Below are 18,256 nucleotides of genomic sequence, written 5' to 3' on the forward strand. Positions count from 1 at the left end.
CTTTGGCAGGTATTCTTTGGCCAAAGAGCAGAATTTCCATATCTGAATCACATTGCACATGGTAATCTGAATTAGGATTGGATATTGTCTTCTAGACTTTTAAACTGGGATACTTTGGCCATCTTATCAATAGCCAGTGTTAGCTGATGGGAGGGTTTCTGAGAATCTCCTCTCATCACATAGAGTTCTTGGGCCAAAGTCCTAGGGAAGAGTCTGGAGGCCTACAATGCAGTGGCTTTCCTGAATCAAGGTCAGGGCCTGGATGGGAGATGTGATGACGTCCCAGAACATAGCTTTCAGACACATGAGACAGCCCCCATGTTAAAGTGAAGCAAGTTTTAGTTTTAGATCTCCTAGATAGGAGATCACCTGACAACCCTCTGAACACTGCCTTGAGCTCCATCATGGAAGAAAGGCATGCTCTAAATGTGATAAATAAAGTATAGAATCGGTATTGCAACACTGGGATAAAGAGGACAACATCCTATAGAAATCCATACAGGCCAACGTTAATTCTACTGCTATTATAAATTTGACTGGCAAAATCTTTCATGAGGCATGTGTGGACACCCTCTCTCATGTTCCCTGTGTTCAGAATAGACCAGGAACTTTTAAATAGCTACTTGCACACACTTGTGGACACACTCCCACTCCCACCAGAATTTTACAAAATTAGCAAGCAGTTAATGTAGAAAGACCCATCTCCTTCCAGGTTAAGGACTTATTTATGAGATATCACACACTTATATCACTGCCTGCATCTCCCAACCTCGCACATATTGACCTTGTGTTCAAATGCAAGAAAGGAACATTGTCAGTATTTCAGTATTTCAACCTGAGATGCCACAAATCAAATCATAATACACAAATAGGGACAAGGTGGGTGGTGGGTGGGGAGATAGCCAGTCAATGTGAAGTTCTGCCTTTGGGGCTCATTTCAAGCAAGCCATTCTCTGAGCCGATGTGATGGATCTGTTGGAATCTGGTTAACAGCGTTACATACATTCTAGCAACACATCAAGTGATCATGCAATGACAAAATGACGATATGCCCCACTGCCATGCTGAGATAGGTTCTACACCATGAAGAACAACATTAGAGCTTTTGACCTGATTCCCCAGGACACTTGGTGGCCAGTTCACACACTCACCTCTTGGAAAGGAATCAAGTGGAATTAAACCTCCATCTGCGTGCCCCACCCACTATTTACCCTCCCATTGCAGGAAGCTGCCATCACTCACTTATTGTCCAAAGGAGGCTTCTTTGCACATTAAACTGAACACAAGTACAAGCCATCTATACAGATACACAAGTGTTTCTGTGAAAGACTGTATACAGCTCAGCTATCGTACACAAAGACTCTGCATTTGTTGAACGTTGCATGCGAAATATTGTATTGAATATACCACAGAATTATTGTGTACACAGATTGAGTGTAATGTGTGAAGACCCCTAGAAGCTGGTGTAATTGGAGATTGGCGTGTGCCTTGACACTCTAATAGTGTGTGACAGCAGTCTTCTTGTGAGAATAGGGAAGGCCTGTAGGTTTCCTAGCTGTATTACTTGCTGGTGAAGCTGGAAATACTTGATGACAGGCACAATGACAATTGATTTCATATGTATCATCAAGTAGGTAGCAAGTTAGTCAGCCCCTAGTCTCTCCTACAACACAAACATTTATTGGTTTGGTTGCAAATATCAAATGCACAAATATACGACACTGTATCAAAGTGAAATGTGACTGTGGTTTGCATTAAAAAGGATAAGTTTCATTTGCACACTGTTTTGCTCCATACCTGCAATTTGCTCAATCTATTCTTGGGTGGGGGGTCATTTTGTGGGAAGGTAAACAGTGGAATTTGCAAACTTGGTTTCTTCATACTAAGCTTAATATTTTTTCATATATGCAGAAAAGCTTTGTCCATGTCAGTGGAGGATCAACTGCAATGCTTACTTCATTTTTTGGAGGGTTGTTACGTATCAGCATGTCTCCTTTTATTAAAAAAAACTATTTACATTTCATTCACAGTTTGTTATCTATTTGACATGTCTTTATTCTTGTCCTATGTAATGTTACACAACATTTCTGATCTTGATGAACAAGGGAACTATTGGAAGCAACCATTATTCTGTGGTTTCATAACCGTGGATTCCCTGATATCAATATTATTTAACATAACCAGCAGGTGGCGCTGTGGGTTAAAGCCTCAGCGCCTAGGACTTGCCGATCGAAAGGTTGGCGGTTCGAATCCCTGCGGCGGGGTGCGCTCCCGCTGCTCGGTCCCAGCGCCTGCCAACCTAGCAGTTCGAAAGCACCTCCGGGTGCAAGTAGATAAATAGGGACCGCTTACCAGTGGGAAGGTAAACGGCGTTTCCGTGTGCGGCTCTGGCTCTGGCCAGAGCAGCGATGTCACGCTGGCCACGTGACCCGGAAGTGTCTCCGGACAGCGCTGGCCCCTGGCCTCTTAAGTGAGATGGGCGCACAACCCCAGAGTCTGTCAAGACTGGCCCGTACGGGCAGGGGTACCTTTACCTTTACCTAACTATCCAACCAGTCCCAATTCCTCTATCCATTTCATTTTTTAAAAAAAAAAGTTTACAACCTTATACCCCAACAGTAAGTTATAATTTACTTGTGGATTTCTTTAATTTCTTTAAAACAAAAATATTTCTATCTTACGCTGTTGTTTTTCTGGTTTGTGTACATTTGTAAATGTGTGTGTATTTCCCTAGTTGTTCAAATTGAAAACAATTACGAAATAGTAAGAGCTGACCAAAGGGGAAATAATTCACTCTTGTGACCAGATAAAGAATAATTCTAGAAAATGATGCCAACTGAGGGTTAGAATTGGCAATAAGAGATACAAACTCTTTTAAACTAGAATTTCCTTAAATGCAGAATTAGTAATTGACTTATGTGTTTTCATTTCTCCCCCCCACCCCCCATCTTACAATTTAAAAAGGACGGATATCCACAGGGAATGAATAAACTAATTTATTCAGATGCAAAATCCATCTTTCTTTTAGTGGGGGGAAAAACATTAGGAAGTTAATAAATCGAATCAACCAGTTTGCAACTAAAACATAGTTTGAGGTATCCATGTTTGCATAAAGTTTCATATCCTCAAAGTCATATTTGCATAGGCTACTTATTAAAAGTAGTTTTATAATGTCCCCCAGAGAGAAAAGCAATTAAATTTTTATAGATTTGCAACTAAACCCCCCCCCCAAATCTTTATTCAGCTGGGGACACACACATTTAAAACCAATAAGCTACATAATACTCAAAACGAACTAAATCCACTTAAAATACCTATGATTATGCAAAAGACTGATGTTTTGCGATCCTAATTATACATAAAGAGGGTATTTGAAAATTTAGCATGCTGGAGATACTTTGTCATAAATAATAATTTGGGAGGGGAGTGTAACTATTGCACTGTTTCCTGATTCTGCTTGGTTTGACAAAATTTCATTGTGTTCTTAGCCAGATCCTCATAAATGAGCTACTGTTGTGATGGGAATATTTGTACACACTGACCAAAAGTTACTGTTAAGACACTTCTCATCTCTTTGTCAGAGCTGCCCCTCAAATGACACTCAGGTGGAAGGATTATCAGGAAGGGAGGGGAGGAAAGGAAGTGGGTCACTAGACCAGGAGATGAGCCGATTTGGGGGGTTCTAAGGCAGTTTATGCTTGTTCAAAGTGGGGGGGGGGGGGCTGAATTTGCTCTGAGAAAATTTAAGTTCAGTTCTGCACATTTTCACATTGGATTGTGAATCACTAACATTTGCCAGCACTTTAGTGACATTATTTTCTGATATGCACATTTCTGTATGTTAAATTAATCTCTGTATATTATATTCACTAGTATAGTTATTTTCATGCACATTATACCCCAATATACACATATCAGTACATATATCTTGGCTAGGGAACTGCCTTGAAAGATTTGGCTTTCATGTTGTTCCAAAGGAAATGTGGATTAGATAGACTTCTCTTTAAGTGCTACCTGACTTGAATTTCTCCTCCATCCCAACCCTGAGCTTTCCACTTCCCCTGATTCCCACCACGCCAATGAAAATTGATTTAGCTAAGTGTCTTCACCTAAATCTAATTCTAAACTTGAGAGTTTCTCCTCAGACAAAACATCAGGGGAATTCCAAGGGAATCATGGAATCATAGAATTGGGATCCTGAGGGTCATCTTCTCCAACCCCCTGCAATGCAGGCAAGTCAAAAGAGTTTTGACAAAACTAGCTAAAATTAAGTCTCAAGTGATTCTTTGGAGTAATGGTCATTGTTGTGGCAGTCATGTGCACAATCATGCCCTTGAGGTCTTCCCCTTCTGCCCACAAAGTCTATGGATTATCCTCCCTCTTGCTGTCCCTTGGTTATGACTGTGAAATTGATCTTTTACTCCCTTGAAAAGTACATAAAGCTGGAGGAGGAAGTTGGAAGAGTCGCACTCTTTCCCATTTCCTCTTTCAGTTCTATGTGCTTTTTAAGGCTCAGGTTAATTCTACTGGATTTCACTTTTCCCCAGATCCTTTGGGAAAGTGGCAATCTCTCACCCTCTCTCGGGGTGGGGGCTGGAGAAGAGAAAGAAGTGACTAGAGGGGGTTGCATTCATGGCACTTGCTTAAAGATTCACATGTGCCCAGAGGCCTGAAAAAAGGTTGATGATTTGGATGGTCAGCTTCCAAAGAGAACAATAAATCTACTTTTGCAAAGCAAAAATATTTGAAAGTTGCTTTAAAATGCTGAATACGCTGCTCAGGAAATTCTGCTGTTGCTAGCACAGCATTTGGAGGCATTGGGGGCCTTGCACTCAAATGTCCTCAAAAAAATGAGAATAATTTATGGATGAAGCTGAATGGGAAAGCTTAAACATAAGAAGACCCAGCTAAATCAGGCCAATGACCCGTCTAGTCCAACATCATGTCCTCACAGTGCCCAATCAGATGCCCCATTGGGAAACCCACAAGCAGCACCCGAGCACAACAGCACTCTCCCCCTCCTATGTTTTCTAGCAAGTGACATTCAGAAGCATTACTGCCTCTGACCATGGAGGCAGAACATAGCAACTGACAGCCTTATCCTCCATGAATTTGTTCAATCCTCCTTTAAAGGCATCCAAGTTGGTGGCCATCACTGCCTCTTGTGAAACTAAGCTTGCTTGCCTGCTTCCTTCCTTCCTTTCATCTAAATTCTGCTTGATATTTTGCTTCAGGCAAAGCTCAGTGCCTCTGAAGTTTCCCTCTAGACCTAAGCCATTCAAAACACTTTGGAATGGAATATATGGAAGGAACTGGAAGGCTATGGGAATGCTCCTGCATTAGGCTGACTCATGTAAAATGGAGAGCTGAATTGTAAAGTCACTGCATTCTAATAAATGCAGATACTTGACCAAACAAGGGCTAACAATTCTGCACCACACTACCATACCCTGAATGCAAATGCCATGGAGGTGTCCCCCAGTCTGTGCATTTTTGCACACACAATTTGGGTGGAGAACTGTATTACAGACATCAAAGGATAGCTATGTTTTGGTCTGTGTTTTGTTTCAGAAAGGTGTAAATTAGGTGGGCTTGCCTTTAAATGTGAACTAAATGGAAATTCTTACTATTCCTGGTCATATTCTCTGTCTCTTGTGAAACAGATGCCGTCACACCTCTGCAATCCCAAGCATGTTTCAAATCAAACTATGCCATTCCAATTGATCAAAAGCCTTTTCCAGGAATCCTTCAGAAATATCTTCTTTTCATGCTTCTCCTGAAGAGTAGTCTCTATGCTAGATGCCTGATTGAAAAGCAAATTGACAATCTGAAAGTAGTGCTTGGAAAAGTCAGGCCCAGGGGCCAAATACAGCCCTGGAAGCCTCTCTATCTTGTCTTTGGAGTCTCCCCAGGCCATGCCCCTCACCAGTCTTGCTTCATACCCTAATTAAGTGTTTTTGGCTGCCTGGCTAGAATGTGTCAATGAACTCTGACAAAGCCTCTTGCTGCCTGGATGTAGGATAGAAACGAGTACATGAGTATGTGTAGAAACAAAGCTACTACAGAAAGGTAAAATTTACATTCATTGCTTCACCCACTTTTGCCTCTGGTGTCACCATAGACATGTGGCCCCCGGCAGATTGTCCAAGAGGGAAGGTGACCCTTGGGCTGGGGGAAAAGGTTCCCCACCCCATTCCTAGAGGAAGCACAGATGGCCTTGCTTGACTTGATTTGTTCAGGATACCAGTGGTGCTCTCTGTGCAATAGCAGGTTCCTAAGGGTGGGGCAGGTTATAATGCACATTTGCAGAAGCCACTCTGTGCATGTTCAGGGTGTTCAATTCCTTTATGAATACTGACACCATGCAAACCCTACAATGTTCCTCCATAGGAAAAAAAAAGTATTCAAACCCCAGAATCAATATTTTCAGAGAGCCAAGTGACAAATTGAAGGTTAACGGGGATTTTCCTTTTCTATTCTTTTTCCTGTTTGGCTCTAGATAACGTTGAGCTACCATTTATAGCTTTTGCCCTCAAAGATCCAGTAGCCTTTTCAGCGCTGCAAGCTCACAGAGAAAATACTTTTAGGCGCCACATGCTAATGACACACCTTTGTGGAAATGAAATGAGGATTGACTGAGTTGCACTCCGTATGATCGGATATTCCAAGTAAGGAACGAAAAGCAAAAAAAACTCAGAACTCCAGTTGCATACCAGGCACAAATAGCAGAACTGGAGTGATAAGACTAATCCGTAAATCAGAGTGGGGAAAAAAAAGGTTAACTTTCTTACCTGTCAGACACAGCATGCCTCAGCCAGCTCATGCAAATTGATTTTATTCACCAAACATGTGTATGTGTTTCTTCATTACCAGAATAAGCAGCACTTTGAGAAAGCAACTGAGCATGCAGAACATTTCAACATTCATTCATTGTTCCACATAGATATTTAGGGAACTGAATCCATGAACAGCACTTTAAAGTTATATGATATATACTCTATATGTATGCATATGTACCATTTGTTCCACTATTATGTGTTTTTAATTTAATGCCACTCCCCACCTTAAAAGGAATGGAAAGATAAAATTCATTAACCGTTGCTTCCTTGACAAACTCTCCCCAGTTAGGTTTCCAGAGGTGCCATTTTCCCTATAACAGCTCACAAAGCCTGAACATTTTCTGTAAGTGAAAATGAGAGTTCTAAGACCTTTTGCAAATCATCCAGGTATTTTATTCCTTTCCTCTGCTTCTTTGAATATCTATTTGATTTTTTCTCTTTCAATGGAAAGCTGATGTTGTCAAAGTTAAGGTATTTCTATTCTGTCTGCCATTCTGTGTGATCAGATTTTATTTGAGTTGGATCTCTTTGCTCCCCCAGTGATGTTGGACATAATCAAACTATGAATAAGCATCTGTATGTAAGTTCCACTGACTGCAATGGGAGAGAGTGAAGGCTGGGCTTCACTTACACATTGAGCTCAGTGGGATGGGCAATGAAATGATGGGACCAGTGTGACAGGCAATGTTTACTCAGAAGTAAGTCCCACTGAGGTTTGCTCTGCACTTGTGAGATTGTCAGCACTGTCAAACTCAATGGAACTTACTTCTAAATAAACAGAAACAGAATTGTGCTATTACCATCCTATTCTATGCATGTTTGCCCACTAATTAAGTCCCAGATCAACAGGGACTTGCTTCCAAAATTGGGGGGTGCAAGAAAGCACTGTTTCGTTTCTGCTGCTGATCATTTCCCACCAATAACAATAAGCTCTGTATATCTTTTGTTTCCATTGGTTTTAATTAGGATTTAACATGGATTTATCTTTCAAGAAGTAAAGGAACATAAAACTAAATGTCAGGATGATGCCAGACTTTGGAGAGCCATGTGCAGTCTCTCCATTTCTTGCTAAATTCATGGTAAATTTGGTTTAGATGTGACTACGCAGTTATCCAATAACTTATAAGGTGGGCAACTAACCTTTCTAGTAATGGCTCTTCATGGATTATAACTATGTAGCCTTATAGACTACAGCTATGTACAGAGCAAGAAAACATGAAACCTAAGCAGAGCACAAGGTGTCTAAGTAGCACAATTTCCAACTGAGGTATGTATTCAGCAGTAAATTACTTTTTACCTGTCACTGTAGGCAGCTGCGGTTGCTGTGGTAGGCTGGGCATACCGGTATGCAGCATAACCACCCTAAAACACAAAGACACTCTAATCAGATTAGAATTACAGACAGTAACAAATTTAGAGGGGCGGGGAGAACTACATACACACAACACCACAAATAATTAGTAACAATTAGTTTGGTTTATGAGTTTCACATACAGCTACAGAGAGCTTCAAACAGTGTAATTGTTAATGGCAGTTTCTAAAACCAGCTTGTACATAAGCTGAATCAGCTGGTGCACATCAGAAGAGGCATAATGAAATATGAATTTACATACAAATCCAGAGCATGCCTGCTCAGAAAGGTCTCAATGAGATTTACTCCTATTGGAATGTGCATGCGAGTCCAGCCTCAGAGTCCAGCCTGAGTTTCATCCTCATAGTTAGACTTGCTATGCCTGTAAAGAAGTTAAGTCTAGCTGAGTTCAGTGGAGCTTACTCCTAGGCAGGTTTGCATTAGATTGTGGTCTTAATCGAAGTGTGTAATTCACAGCTTTTTTAAAAGGGGATTAGATAGATTCATGGAGAGAGAGGAGGAAACCATGACTGTGAATGACTGAGGTCCTCCTCCGAGGGTCTTCTGCTGGTTCCCTCACTGCGAGAAGCAAAGTTACAGGGAACCAGACAGAGGGCCTTCTCGGCAGTGGTGCCCTCCCTGTGGAATGCCCTCCCTTCAGACGTCAAGGAGATAAAGAATACACAACTGGTTATTATTTAAATATGCTGTAAAGTGCCCAGAGTGGCTGGGGAAACCCAGCCAGATGGGCAGGGTATAAATAATAGAATTATTATTATTAATGTAGTCTTCAAGTACAGTTGCAGTTTACATTTGGTTACCACATGTGGAGAATCAACAGAAGGCAGGGGTGTGGGTGATGGATCATGCCATGCACTGATTGGGAGTGCCCAATGCCTGGCATGAATGAAGTTGACTATTTCCTATAATTGCCAGGTGAACTTAAGGGTTCCATCCGAGGATAGAGCTCTGAACAATTTCTAGTTCATCTTCATGGTCATTCCCACACCACACCATGCAAGAAAAGGGTTCAGAAATTTAGCATTCTTTTTTTTAAAAAAAGTAAATCAATTGGTCATTGATAAAGAAAGTCAGAAAGCAAAAGGCTGAGGCAATGTTCTACGGCTGAATAGGCAGATAGGGAGATGCTACTGCTGCTTAGCCACTTCATCACAGTTGCTAAGCAGTAAGAAGCAAGGAATGTGAGGTATTTTCTATATCTTCCCTGATGAAGAGGTCCACTTCTAAGAGGAAGGAGTTGCAGCAAGAAGTATAGGAACAGGAACTAAGTGAATGACTCCTTGTGACGTTAACATCTGTGTGACTGGCACAAATCACATAGGGCAAGCCTTTCCTAGTAGGGAAATAAAATTACTAGCTTCACATGTTGACATTTTATCTGCCAGATATTTTATTACTTGTATGTGGCCCCTGATTTACTTTGGAAGTGACAAACGGGATCTGGCTCAACACTTTTAAAAGAGATTGTACAACAGGGTGAATCTTGATAAGATGGTGCAATGCCGTTTCTTAGACAGGAGTTCCAATTCACTTGTGATCATCTGTGAATACCTCCAATTACATTGCACTGTTGGTTGCAACTTGCTTGTAGCCTTGTTACTATTAGTAGTAGTATACCCCACCCACTCTGGGCAGCTTCCAACATATATAAAAAACATAATAGAACATTAAACATATGTAGTTATTGAAAAGGGTTAGCACTGCAGCCTCTATCTGACTGCTTGCCTGAACTTCTGTATTTATTATGCATGCATACTTTTAAATGAAAGACATATATTTAGGGGCGTCAAGCTGAATAAAATATTGGGGGAGTGGGAGATAAGCCCCACCCCGAATCCCAGCAACAAACATATCTAGTGCTGGTGAAGGTTTATTCCCCACTCCATTCCACTTTTTATCTCCAAAACAGTTCTGTGATGTTGACTCAAAAACAAGAGACTGGTCCAGGGCTACTCTGCATTCTTAAAACTAAAAAAAGGGACTAGAACCGAACCCTCCTCAAGCCCAAGTTTCTAGACATCTGGTTGAGCACCACCTGCACCCAAAATCAATGAAGGCTGGCTGCAAAATTATGTATTTGCCTGCTTGGGCATATTTTTTAGGACCCATCTTATTTCTGTGACAGTGAGTTGCTTTAAATTGCTTTTAAATATTAGTTTCAATTGTTGTAAACTGCCCTGGGACCTTGGGGTAAAGGGCAGATTAACAACAACAACAACAGTTGGGGAGCTTTTTCCCTCCAGGCGTCAAGGATGATGAGGAATGGCTGGATGGATGATGAGGAATGGTGGGAGGCCCCAGCTGGGGAACCACCAAGAGAACCCTAGGAGAGGAAGACTGCTTTTTGTGTGCTGACCTGCATATGAACCAGCCCTGACACCAAGTCATCTGAATTAGGCACTCCTAGTTTAATTTTTTAAAATGATAAGCAACCAGATTCTGCTTCCTTTCTCATCCTAGTAGAGCTCTTTGAATCTGCCCCATGGAAAAGCAGTTTGCATTCCCTCTCTCTCTCTCTCTCTCTCTCCAGTCATAAAGACTGTAATAAATTATGTCAGAGGTTTTTGCCCAATCCCAGCTTTCTTGCCATTAAGCAACCTTTTTACAAGTCCATTTAGAATGCTTCTTGGGAAACAAAGTCCTAATGTGGAAAAGAAAAGAAAAAGCAGCAATGCCCATCAACTTTCCTCCCCTCCTGGCTCCGTCAAATATTTTACTGGTAGGGGAGCAAAGCGATCTGGGCCCCTATGAGTTGATGCCTGTGCATATATTAGACATAGAAAAAGGCCACAAGTCTCCAGTACAAGAACAAGTTGCTTCCCTTTGTAACTTCCTATGGCTTAGGGAAGAAGGAAGCTACAAAACAGAGCCTTGAAGTCTGAACAGAGATATGTATAGAACCCTGATACAAGGATGCCTAAAATTAGCAGTACACTAAATTTTTCTCCCATCTTTTGTTAACCATTCTCTATAAATTAATGAGAATAGGAATTTCATTCAAAAGTGATCAAAGGGGAGAGAAAATCTTAGTGAAACTCTCTTGGGTGTTTTTTATTTTATTTTAATAATGCGTTTATACATTACTTCTGAGTGAAGCAAGGATTGCTTGTGAGTGCCACTTCTTTCAGCCTACCACTCATCTCACCAGTGGTCTGCACTCGGCAGTCTCCCCAGGTGCCCATGTCTGCATTAAAACCCATCACGGGGGAACTCCTTCCAAGGGTACGATCAGGAGCATGGTCAGCTGGGGAGGCTGCAGAATGCTGGGAAAATGTTATGTGGGGGGAGCACATATGCCACTCTCAGCCACTCACAACGATGAGATACATTCAAAACTCCACATCCCCAGAAAGTCTTAATAAATTCTCAAGTGCCCTGAAAATGAGGCAGGAAAATGGAAATCTCCTTCAAAGCAAGGAAAAGGGGTGGGTGGGGACTTGCAAGAATTTGGAGGACAGATTTTGGCACTACTTAAAATATGAATGCTCTAACTTCACTGGATTATTGAATAGTTTGCAACAAAGGATTCCACTCCCCCAGAATTAACATTTACTTGTATGTGACAAGTAAAACTGTTCCATTATAAGCAAGTGAGGGGTGGGGATGGGGGGGGGGGGGTCTTGGAAAGGAACTGTGTGCAGTGATGCATTGATGATCAAACTGTGAAAACAGCCATGCTTCCTGTTCAATGGACCACGGAGTTATATCAACCGTTTCCAAATGATCTCACAGCATGCCAATTAACAGTCAGAACCCGGTCTCCATAGATAAGGCAAACAACATTTACATCCCAATTAGAATCTGCCCGTTCCATTTTCCTCTGGGATTCAAGGGTCTTCTCAGTCCCCCATAGTTTACAAGATAAGGAAGAGGAGGGGAGATCAATTGGCTTTCACAAGATTTCCCAACTCCTGGCTTTTACTGCTGAAGTGAGCACAACAATTTAGGGAGGAGAGGATTTCCCCATCCAGTCACTTTATAATCCCTCGGTTTCGCTCTACCCTGCATTTTGCCTGCATTGTAATTTAACTAGGAAACTCATGAAAATGAATTCCAGGGTTGGTGCATACTATTTGTATCCCCCAAGCTACTGAATCACACATATACATTGTAAGTAAATAAATACACATTTGTATTCTTTTCATACAGTTCTTTGAATATGCACTTGTGTTTTGATAAAACACAAATGCAGTATAATCTTGGTACAATGACAAGGGGTTTCAATATCCCCCTCCCCATTCCTGAGAGATTAACAGAGAGAAGTCTGATTCTTCTGTCAATCTCCGTTTTTTTCAGTTTCTCATTTCCCCCCAATCTTAAATTCAGTTTGCCACATTAACGTATCAGTTTGTGTGTGTTTAAGAAAAGCCCTCACAAAAATTAGCCAGCATTTGAGTGCACATATCTCCTAATGGACACTTTTTAGTATGCAATTTTTGCCTGCAAATTTGAAAGAATTTCCCCTCAAATAATGAACTTTTGCATCTTATATTTACACATATGCATTTTTGTAGAATTTGTTTCTCTGTTTGGAGAATTTCATTGCAAAATTCAGTGCGACTCTCAAAATTTTGCTGTGTTTTGCCCATATATATTAGGTCCAGTCGTGGCCGACTCTGGGGTTGCGGTGCTCATCTTGCTCTATAGGCCGAGGGAGCTAGCATTTGTCCACAGACAGCTTCTGGGTCATGTGGCCAGCATGACTAAGCTGCTTCTGGCGAACCAGAGCAGCGCACGGAAACACCATTTACCTTCCCACCAGAGCGGTACCAATTTATCTACTCGTACTTTGACGTGCTTTCGAACTGCTAGGTTGGCAGGAGCAGGGACCAAGCAATGGGAGCTCACCCCGTCACGGGGATTCGAACCGCTGACCTTCTGATCGGCAAGTCCTAGGCTCTGTGGTTTAACCCACAGCACCACCCGCATCCCTTTGCCCATATATAGTTTCATATAAAAACGCAAACAGAGCTAGATTTCTCCACCTAGCCCTAACTGCATGAGGGAGAAAGTGGGTTCATGCCTGTTGTTGGCTACCTCCCCCAGCACATATTCTGATGTCCCTATCAGTCAAGGTTGACATGTTCAGCATTAACGAGAAAGGGGTGTGTGTGTTTGACCCTGGGATCCCTGGGCAAATCAGGGTTCTTGATAATTTAAAAGAGTCCTAGGTGTATACAGCTGTATGTGAGATCCTTTCAGAGGCACCAGGTTGCCCCCAAGGTTGAGGGGGCCCGTAACATCACACATGAAGTCATGCACATCTCCTGACACCATTGAGGCGGGTGCAGCCTTCTGCTAAAGCACACTGGTCCCCGCAGCATCTCCCGATACTGGGCAGGCCGGTGGGACCCTTTCATTTCATTTCACTTTTAATTTGTATACTACCTTTCTATATTACTGTACACAAGGTGGTTTACAAGCTGAAGAAACAACAAAATAGACATCAAAAAGCACACACGTCTAATGATTCCAGAGAAGGAATCTTTCTCAGTCCTCTACCTGGACTGCACCTGGGGCCTTCAGCATGTGTTCGTGTGTGTTCCAACACCTCATACTGCAAAGCTGGCTTATCTCTGAGAAATGAGCTTTTGACATCTTTTCCAGCAAGTTGACCATTTCTGCCAGATCTCTTGTTTGCTTGTTCTTAGGCTCTGTTTTTCTGAATGTTTTCTCCTTAATACTTTTCACCCTGCATGTGATGTGTAAATCCACATATGCCCATAACCACATCCTCTCTCTCTCTCTCTCTCTCTCTCTCTCTCTCTCTCTCTCTCATGCTGTTCTTGTCCAAGCAATGTCTCTGCTGTCAGGTTTTTCTATTTCTTCCCTTCTCTTCACCACAGAGATTTGGTTTATTCCACTTAAACCAGCTAACTGAGCCAGAGCTGGGTGGTAATCGATCTCCGAGCCAGTCAACATTTCAGGACTCTGTAGGGAACTAATAAATTCTGAATCACATATTTTCTCTCCCCCACACATCTAGATTTTATTCTCCTCAGCAAACAATGGAAAGGGGCAGAGTGAAAACAACCGTAGAGAGAAAATTGAGCTGTGGTCTAGGTGCTCTCCTTGAAGAAATATGAAAATACTCGGCGGAGCCCATCAAAGTTGAACCATGGCTTTCCATTTTTGTTCAGGCCTTCACTGCCAAGGAAAAGGAAGCTTCACATGAGCCATGATGAGGCAGAAAATTCTTACACAGTTTAAATAGAATTGCTCCCATGCTGAACATTCCTTGAGATGCTTCAAATCATCAATCAATCCATTCATCTGTCAAATCAAGGGTACCAAAAAATGATAATCAGTTGTGGTTGGTAGCCATGGGGACTGCTGGGCTGGAAGGCAGGGATACCCAAAAGTAGGTGGAACCAGAGCTCATGGGAAACAGAGCCAACTAATTCTTGCTTTGTCCCCATCCTCTTCCCTGTTGAGTTCTACAAGAACGGTGCTGATATTAAGGAGGAGGAAGTTTCTGTTAATTGTTTAATTGTACATTGAAATGTAAAATAACTCTGAATGTGTATTGCTAAAGGGTTTATATTGCAAAATTATATTGAGCTAAACTAGGAGTTCTCAAAGTGCCACCAGGTTGATTAACTGATGATGTATCTCTGCTCTCTCACATGCTGCTTTAACCTTAGATCGCATGTATAAAGTTGAAAATCACTATTTTGTGTGAATCTTTGCTCTCTGAAAGCCACCAAAGACAAAGGTGGGCTATTGACCCCTCTCCTGAAGAGAAATCAGGGCCAGGCTGAAATGGAGTCTGTGCAGAGAGAAAGACCTTTGATTTTAGGTCAGTTTGGAGTTGTTCCATATTTGTATGCTTGGACAAGCATTTAACATCAGGCAACTATCTAAATGTATCATTACTTGGTTTTTGTGTCAATTTGAAGAAAGTTCTGTTAGTAAAGTTTTGGAACCAAATATTTTGGTCTTGACAATTTTTTCCCCTAAGAGGAGTCAGTTTTTATTCATCCCATTGCTTCAAACTGCACAATATTAATATCTTCAATAGTTTCAGTATTAATATCTTCAAATGTTTAAAAGCATTGTGAACATTCATGAGTGTCACAGTGCTCATTTCTCTTCATATAGACTGTATACAATTTTTCCTAACTGCATGCAATTCTGTGTTATTTTCACTAATATATGAAATTTTATGTCCATTTTCTCCTCATATACTCATATAATCACTTCTTCTTTGCCAAGGTAAAGAGGAAGATTGTGAATAGGAGAGGCTGTTATGGAAAACACCCACTGTTGGTTTTGAGTGTTCAACAGAAGTGTTGGAAAACCTGAGATAATCCTCAAGGTGAGTCTGGGTGACTTGTCTTACATCACTGGAAGAATTCCCAAACTTTGATTTTTGCTTTGTGCAAAATACCTGCAGTAACTTCCTTTACTACAATAACTATCAAATGTGCTTCTAAATTACATTTGTTTTTACATTTCTGTGTTGCAAACAGCTATTTCAAATTGCATTTATTTCATATATATTGTCAGGGCTGCCCGAGGTCCCAGCTCACAAAGGACCAACGCCAGTCCGTTGTTATATATAAAAGTGTTTATTGAAGTGCAGTTTCGATTCCAAAGCCGTGGCGCGCAGCTCTACGTCTTAAACTCTAGACCGCTGAAGCTCCGTCTGAATCTCCTCCCCCCAGACACCAGTTTAAGACTCTAGCCTTGCTCCACCTCTTCCTTTGCTCTTTCCTCCTCTGGGTCCGCCTGTCCGCTGGGGTCTTGCCCTTTCTAGACTCTTCTGACGCTGAGTCCCCTGAGTCTTCCCCCTGCCTCCGGCGGGCTTTAGGACCTGGTTCCCAATCCTGGTTTTCTGCTGTGCCGCGCGCCTGTACATTCGAACTTGGCGTGCGCGCCCAGCCGGCAACCTTCCTCCTGACCGTCACACTGCTCCTGTCACTGCTTCCCCCTTCGGAGAGGCTAGCTGGACCTGACTTCCCCTCCATTCCCTCACTCTGCGATGGAGGCGTGGCCAGCCCTGATTCATCTTCTCTCCCTGCTGGAGGAGAAGCTGGCCCTGATACATGGGACTCTTCCCCCCCCACTACGTTCTGGTGGAGGAGCTGGTCCTGATCTCCCGCTGCTGCTTTGGGAGTCTCCGCTGGCCCCTTGCTTCTGGTGTGTCCCCCCTGGGACCCCCCTTGCCCTGGCCATCGGCGCCCCCCTCTGGGAATCTTCTGATTCGCTGGAGAAGCTCATTGAATCTCTTGGGCCACTTTCATACTCCCCTACGCTGCCCTCAGATTCTTCCCCTTCGCTCTCCATTTCCTCTCTCCCCTGTGCTTCTGCTCCTGAGCCCCTGACACACACACACACACACACACACACATATATATATATATATATAATCAAAACTCCCTATTACAAAAATAAGTCTTCATATCCCCTAGAAGCTAAGTTTCTCCTTCTTTTTGTCACTGAACATGCAAATGATTTCAGCTTAAATGTCTCAAAAGTAACATTGGTAATAAATAAAAATTATAGGTTTTCCCTTCCTCCAAGTACCACTTAATGAATTCTTAATGTTCATTCCAATTTAATGTAATCAATCTCTTGCTATACCAATGCTGATGATGCAACAGCAACACAATTAGGTTGCAGAAAGCTATACGTAGTGACAAAATTATGTTTAATTAGCTCTGTTTTTAGAATTGATTGCTTAGTGATTGAAGGCTGTCATATATGATTAAGATCTGAAATTACAGTATGGTTTAAATGTAAAGGTAAAGGACCCCTGACAGTTAAGTCCAGTCAAGAACGACTGGGGTTGCGGCACTCATCTTGCTTTTCTGGCTGAGGGAGCCAACGTTTGTCCGCAGACAGTTTTTCTGGGTCATGTGGCCAGAGCAGCGCACGGAAACACTGTTTACCTTCCCGCCGGAGCGGTACCTATTTATCTACTTGCACTTTGTGCTTTTGAACTGCTAGGTTGGCAGAAGCTGGGACAGAGCAACAGGAGCTCACCCCGTTGTGGGGATTCGAACCACCGACTTTCTGATCGGCAAGCCCAAGGCTCAGTGGTTTACACCACAGCGCCACCCGCATCCCAGTATGGTTTAGGAGTAGCTTAATTCTTTATGGAATTATCAATGTACAAAGAGAAATTTTTAAAGTTTATTAAATGTTTTGGAAGTCACAGAACTTGTCATGAGCATTATCCAGTTCTGTTGCTCTCAAATACCCTAACTTTACACTTCAATCTCTAGTATCAAGGGTATGTATGCACTGCAAAAGCTTATGTGAAAGTTGCGCAAGTCAGATCTAATAAACACAATTGTTACTTCGTATGAACTGTATCAGGCTATACCCAACATTTCCATGTTTCTGTTATGGGAGTCTCTCCATTTCTCCTGCCCAGGAAAGCTTACTTTGGTCTTTTCATTCCGAAAGTCTTGATTAACTTCAAAGAAACCACAATATTTCCTAGTTTGCAGTCTGAAAACACCAATGGAAAGCAATCTTATGCTGCATCCACACAGCATTTCTTTCCATTTCCCTGACTGTTAAATTCGGCATTCTATCTGAGTTTTCACACTACAGTGGTACCTCAGGTTACAGATGCTTCAGGTTACAGACTCTGCTAACCCAGAAATAGTACCTTAGGTTAAGAACTTTACTTCAGGATGAGAACAGAAATCGCGCAGCAGCAGCGGGAGGCCCCATTAGCTAAAGTGGTGCTTCGGGTTAAGAACAGTTTCCGGTTAAGAACGGACCTCCAGAACGAATTAAGTTCTTAACCCGAGGTACCACTGTACATCAAAGCCACTTCTGAAAATTTAGCAGACTGCAACATGTTTAGTGCTCATTTCCATGTTATCTGATTCCAGAAAGAAAAATAAATCCGGTTTCAGACCCCTTAATGTAGATAATCACAGGAGCAAAGTGACAAAATTTGGGGCAGTATTCTTTGGGGCATACAGTTCTTTCCTGCTGCTTTTCATGGGGGAATTATGGGGGAACAGAAGCACACGTGTGTGGAAAGGGTGAGTGTCCAAAGATGTCCACTAGTCTGGATGAAATG

General features: G+C 42.1%; 1 protein-coding gene across 37 annotated transcripts in view; it reads right to left on the reverse strand.

The window, feature by feature from the left end:
• The window catches only part of RBFOX1 (RNA binding fox-1 homolog 1), a 1,485,186-nt gene that overhangs the window by 42,072 nt on the left and 1,424,858 nt on the right, over positions 1-18,256 (reverse strand). For all 37 annotated transcript variants that reach the window (XM_079952553.1, XM_079952527.1, XM_079952530.1 and 34 more), the window contains one exon: positions 8,137-8,201. In XM_079952553.1, the coding sequence (XP_079808679.1) occupies positions 8,137-8,201 (65 nt within the window). The remainder of the gene's footprint in view (positions 1-8,136; positions 8,202-18,256) is intronic.

This window comes from Podarcis cretensis, assembly GCF_951804945.1.
Source record: "Podarcis cretensis genome assembly, chromosome: 14".
Classification (NCBI taxonomy): Eukaryota; Metazoa; Chordata; class Lepidosauria; order Squamata; family Lacertidae; genus Podarcis; species Podarcis cretensis.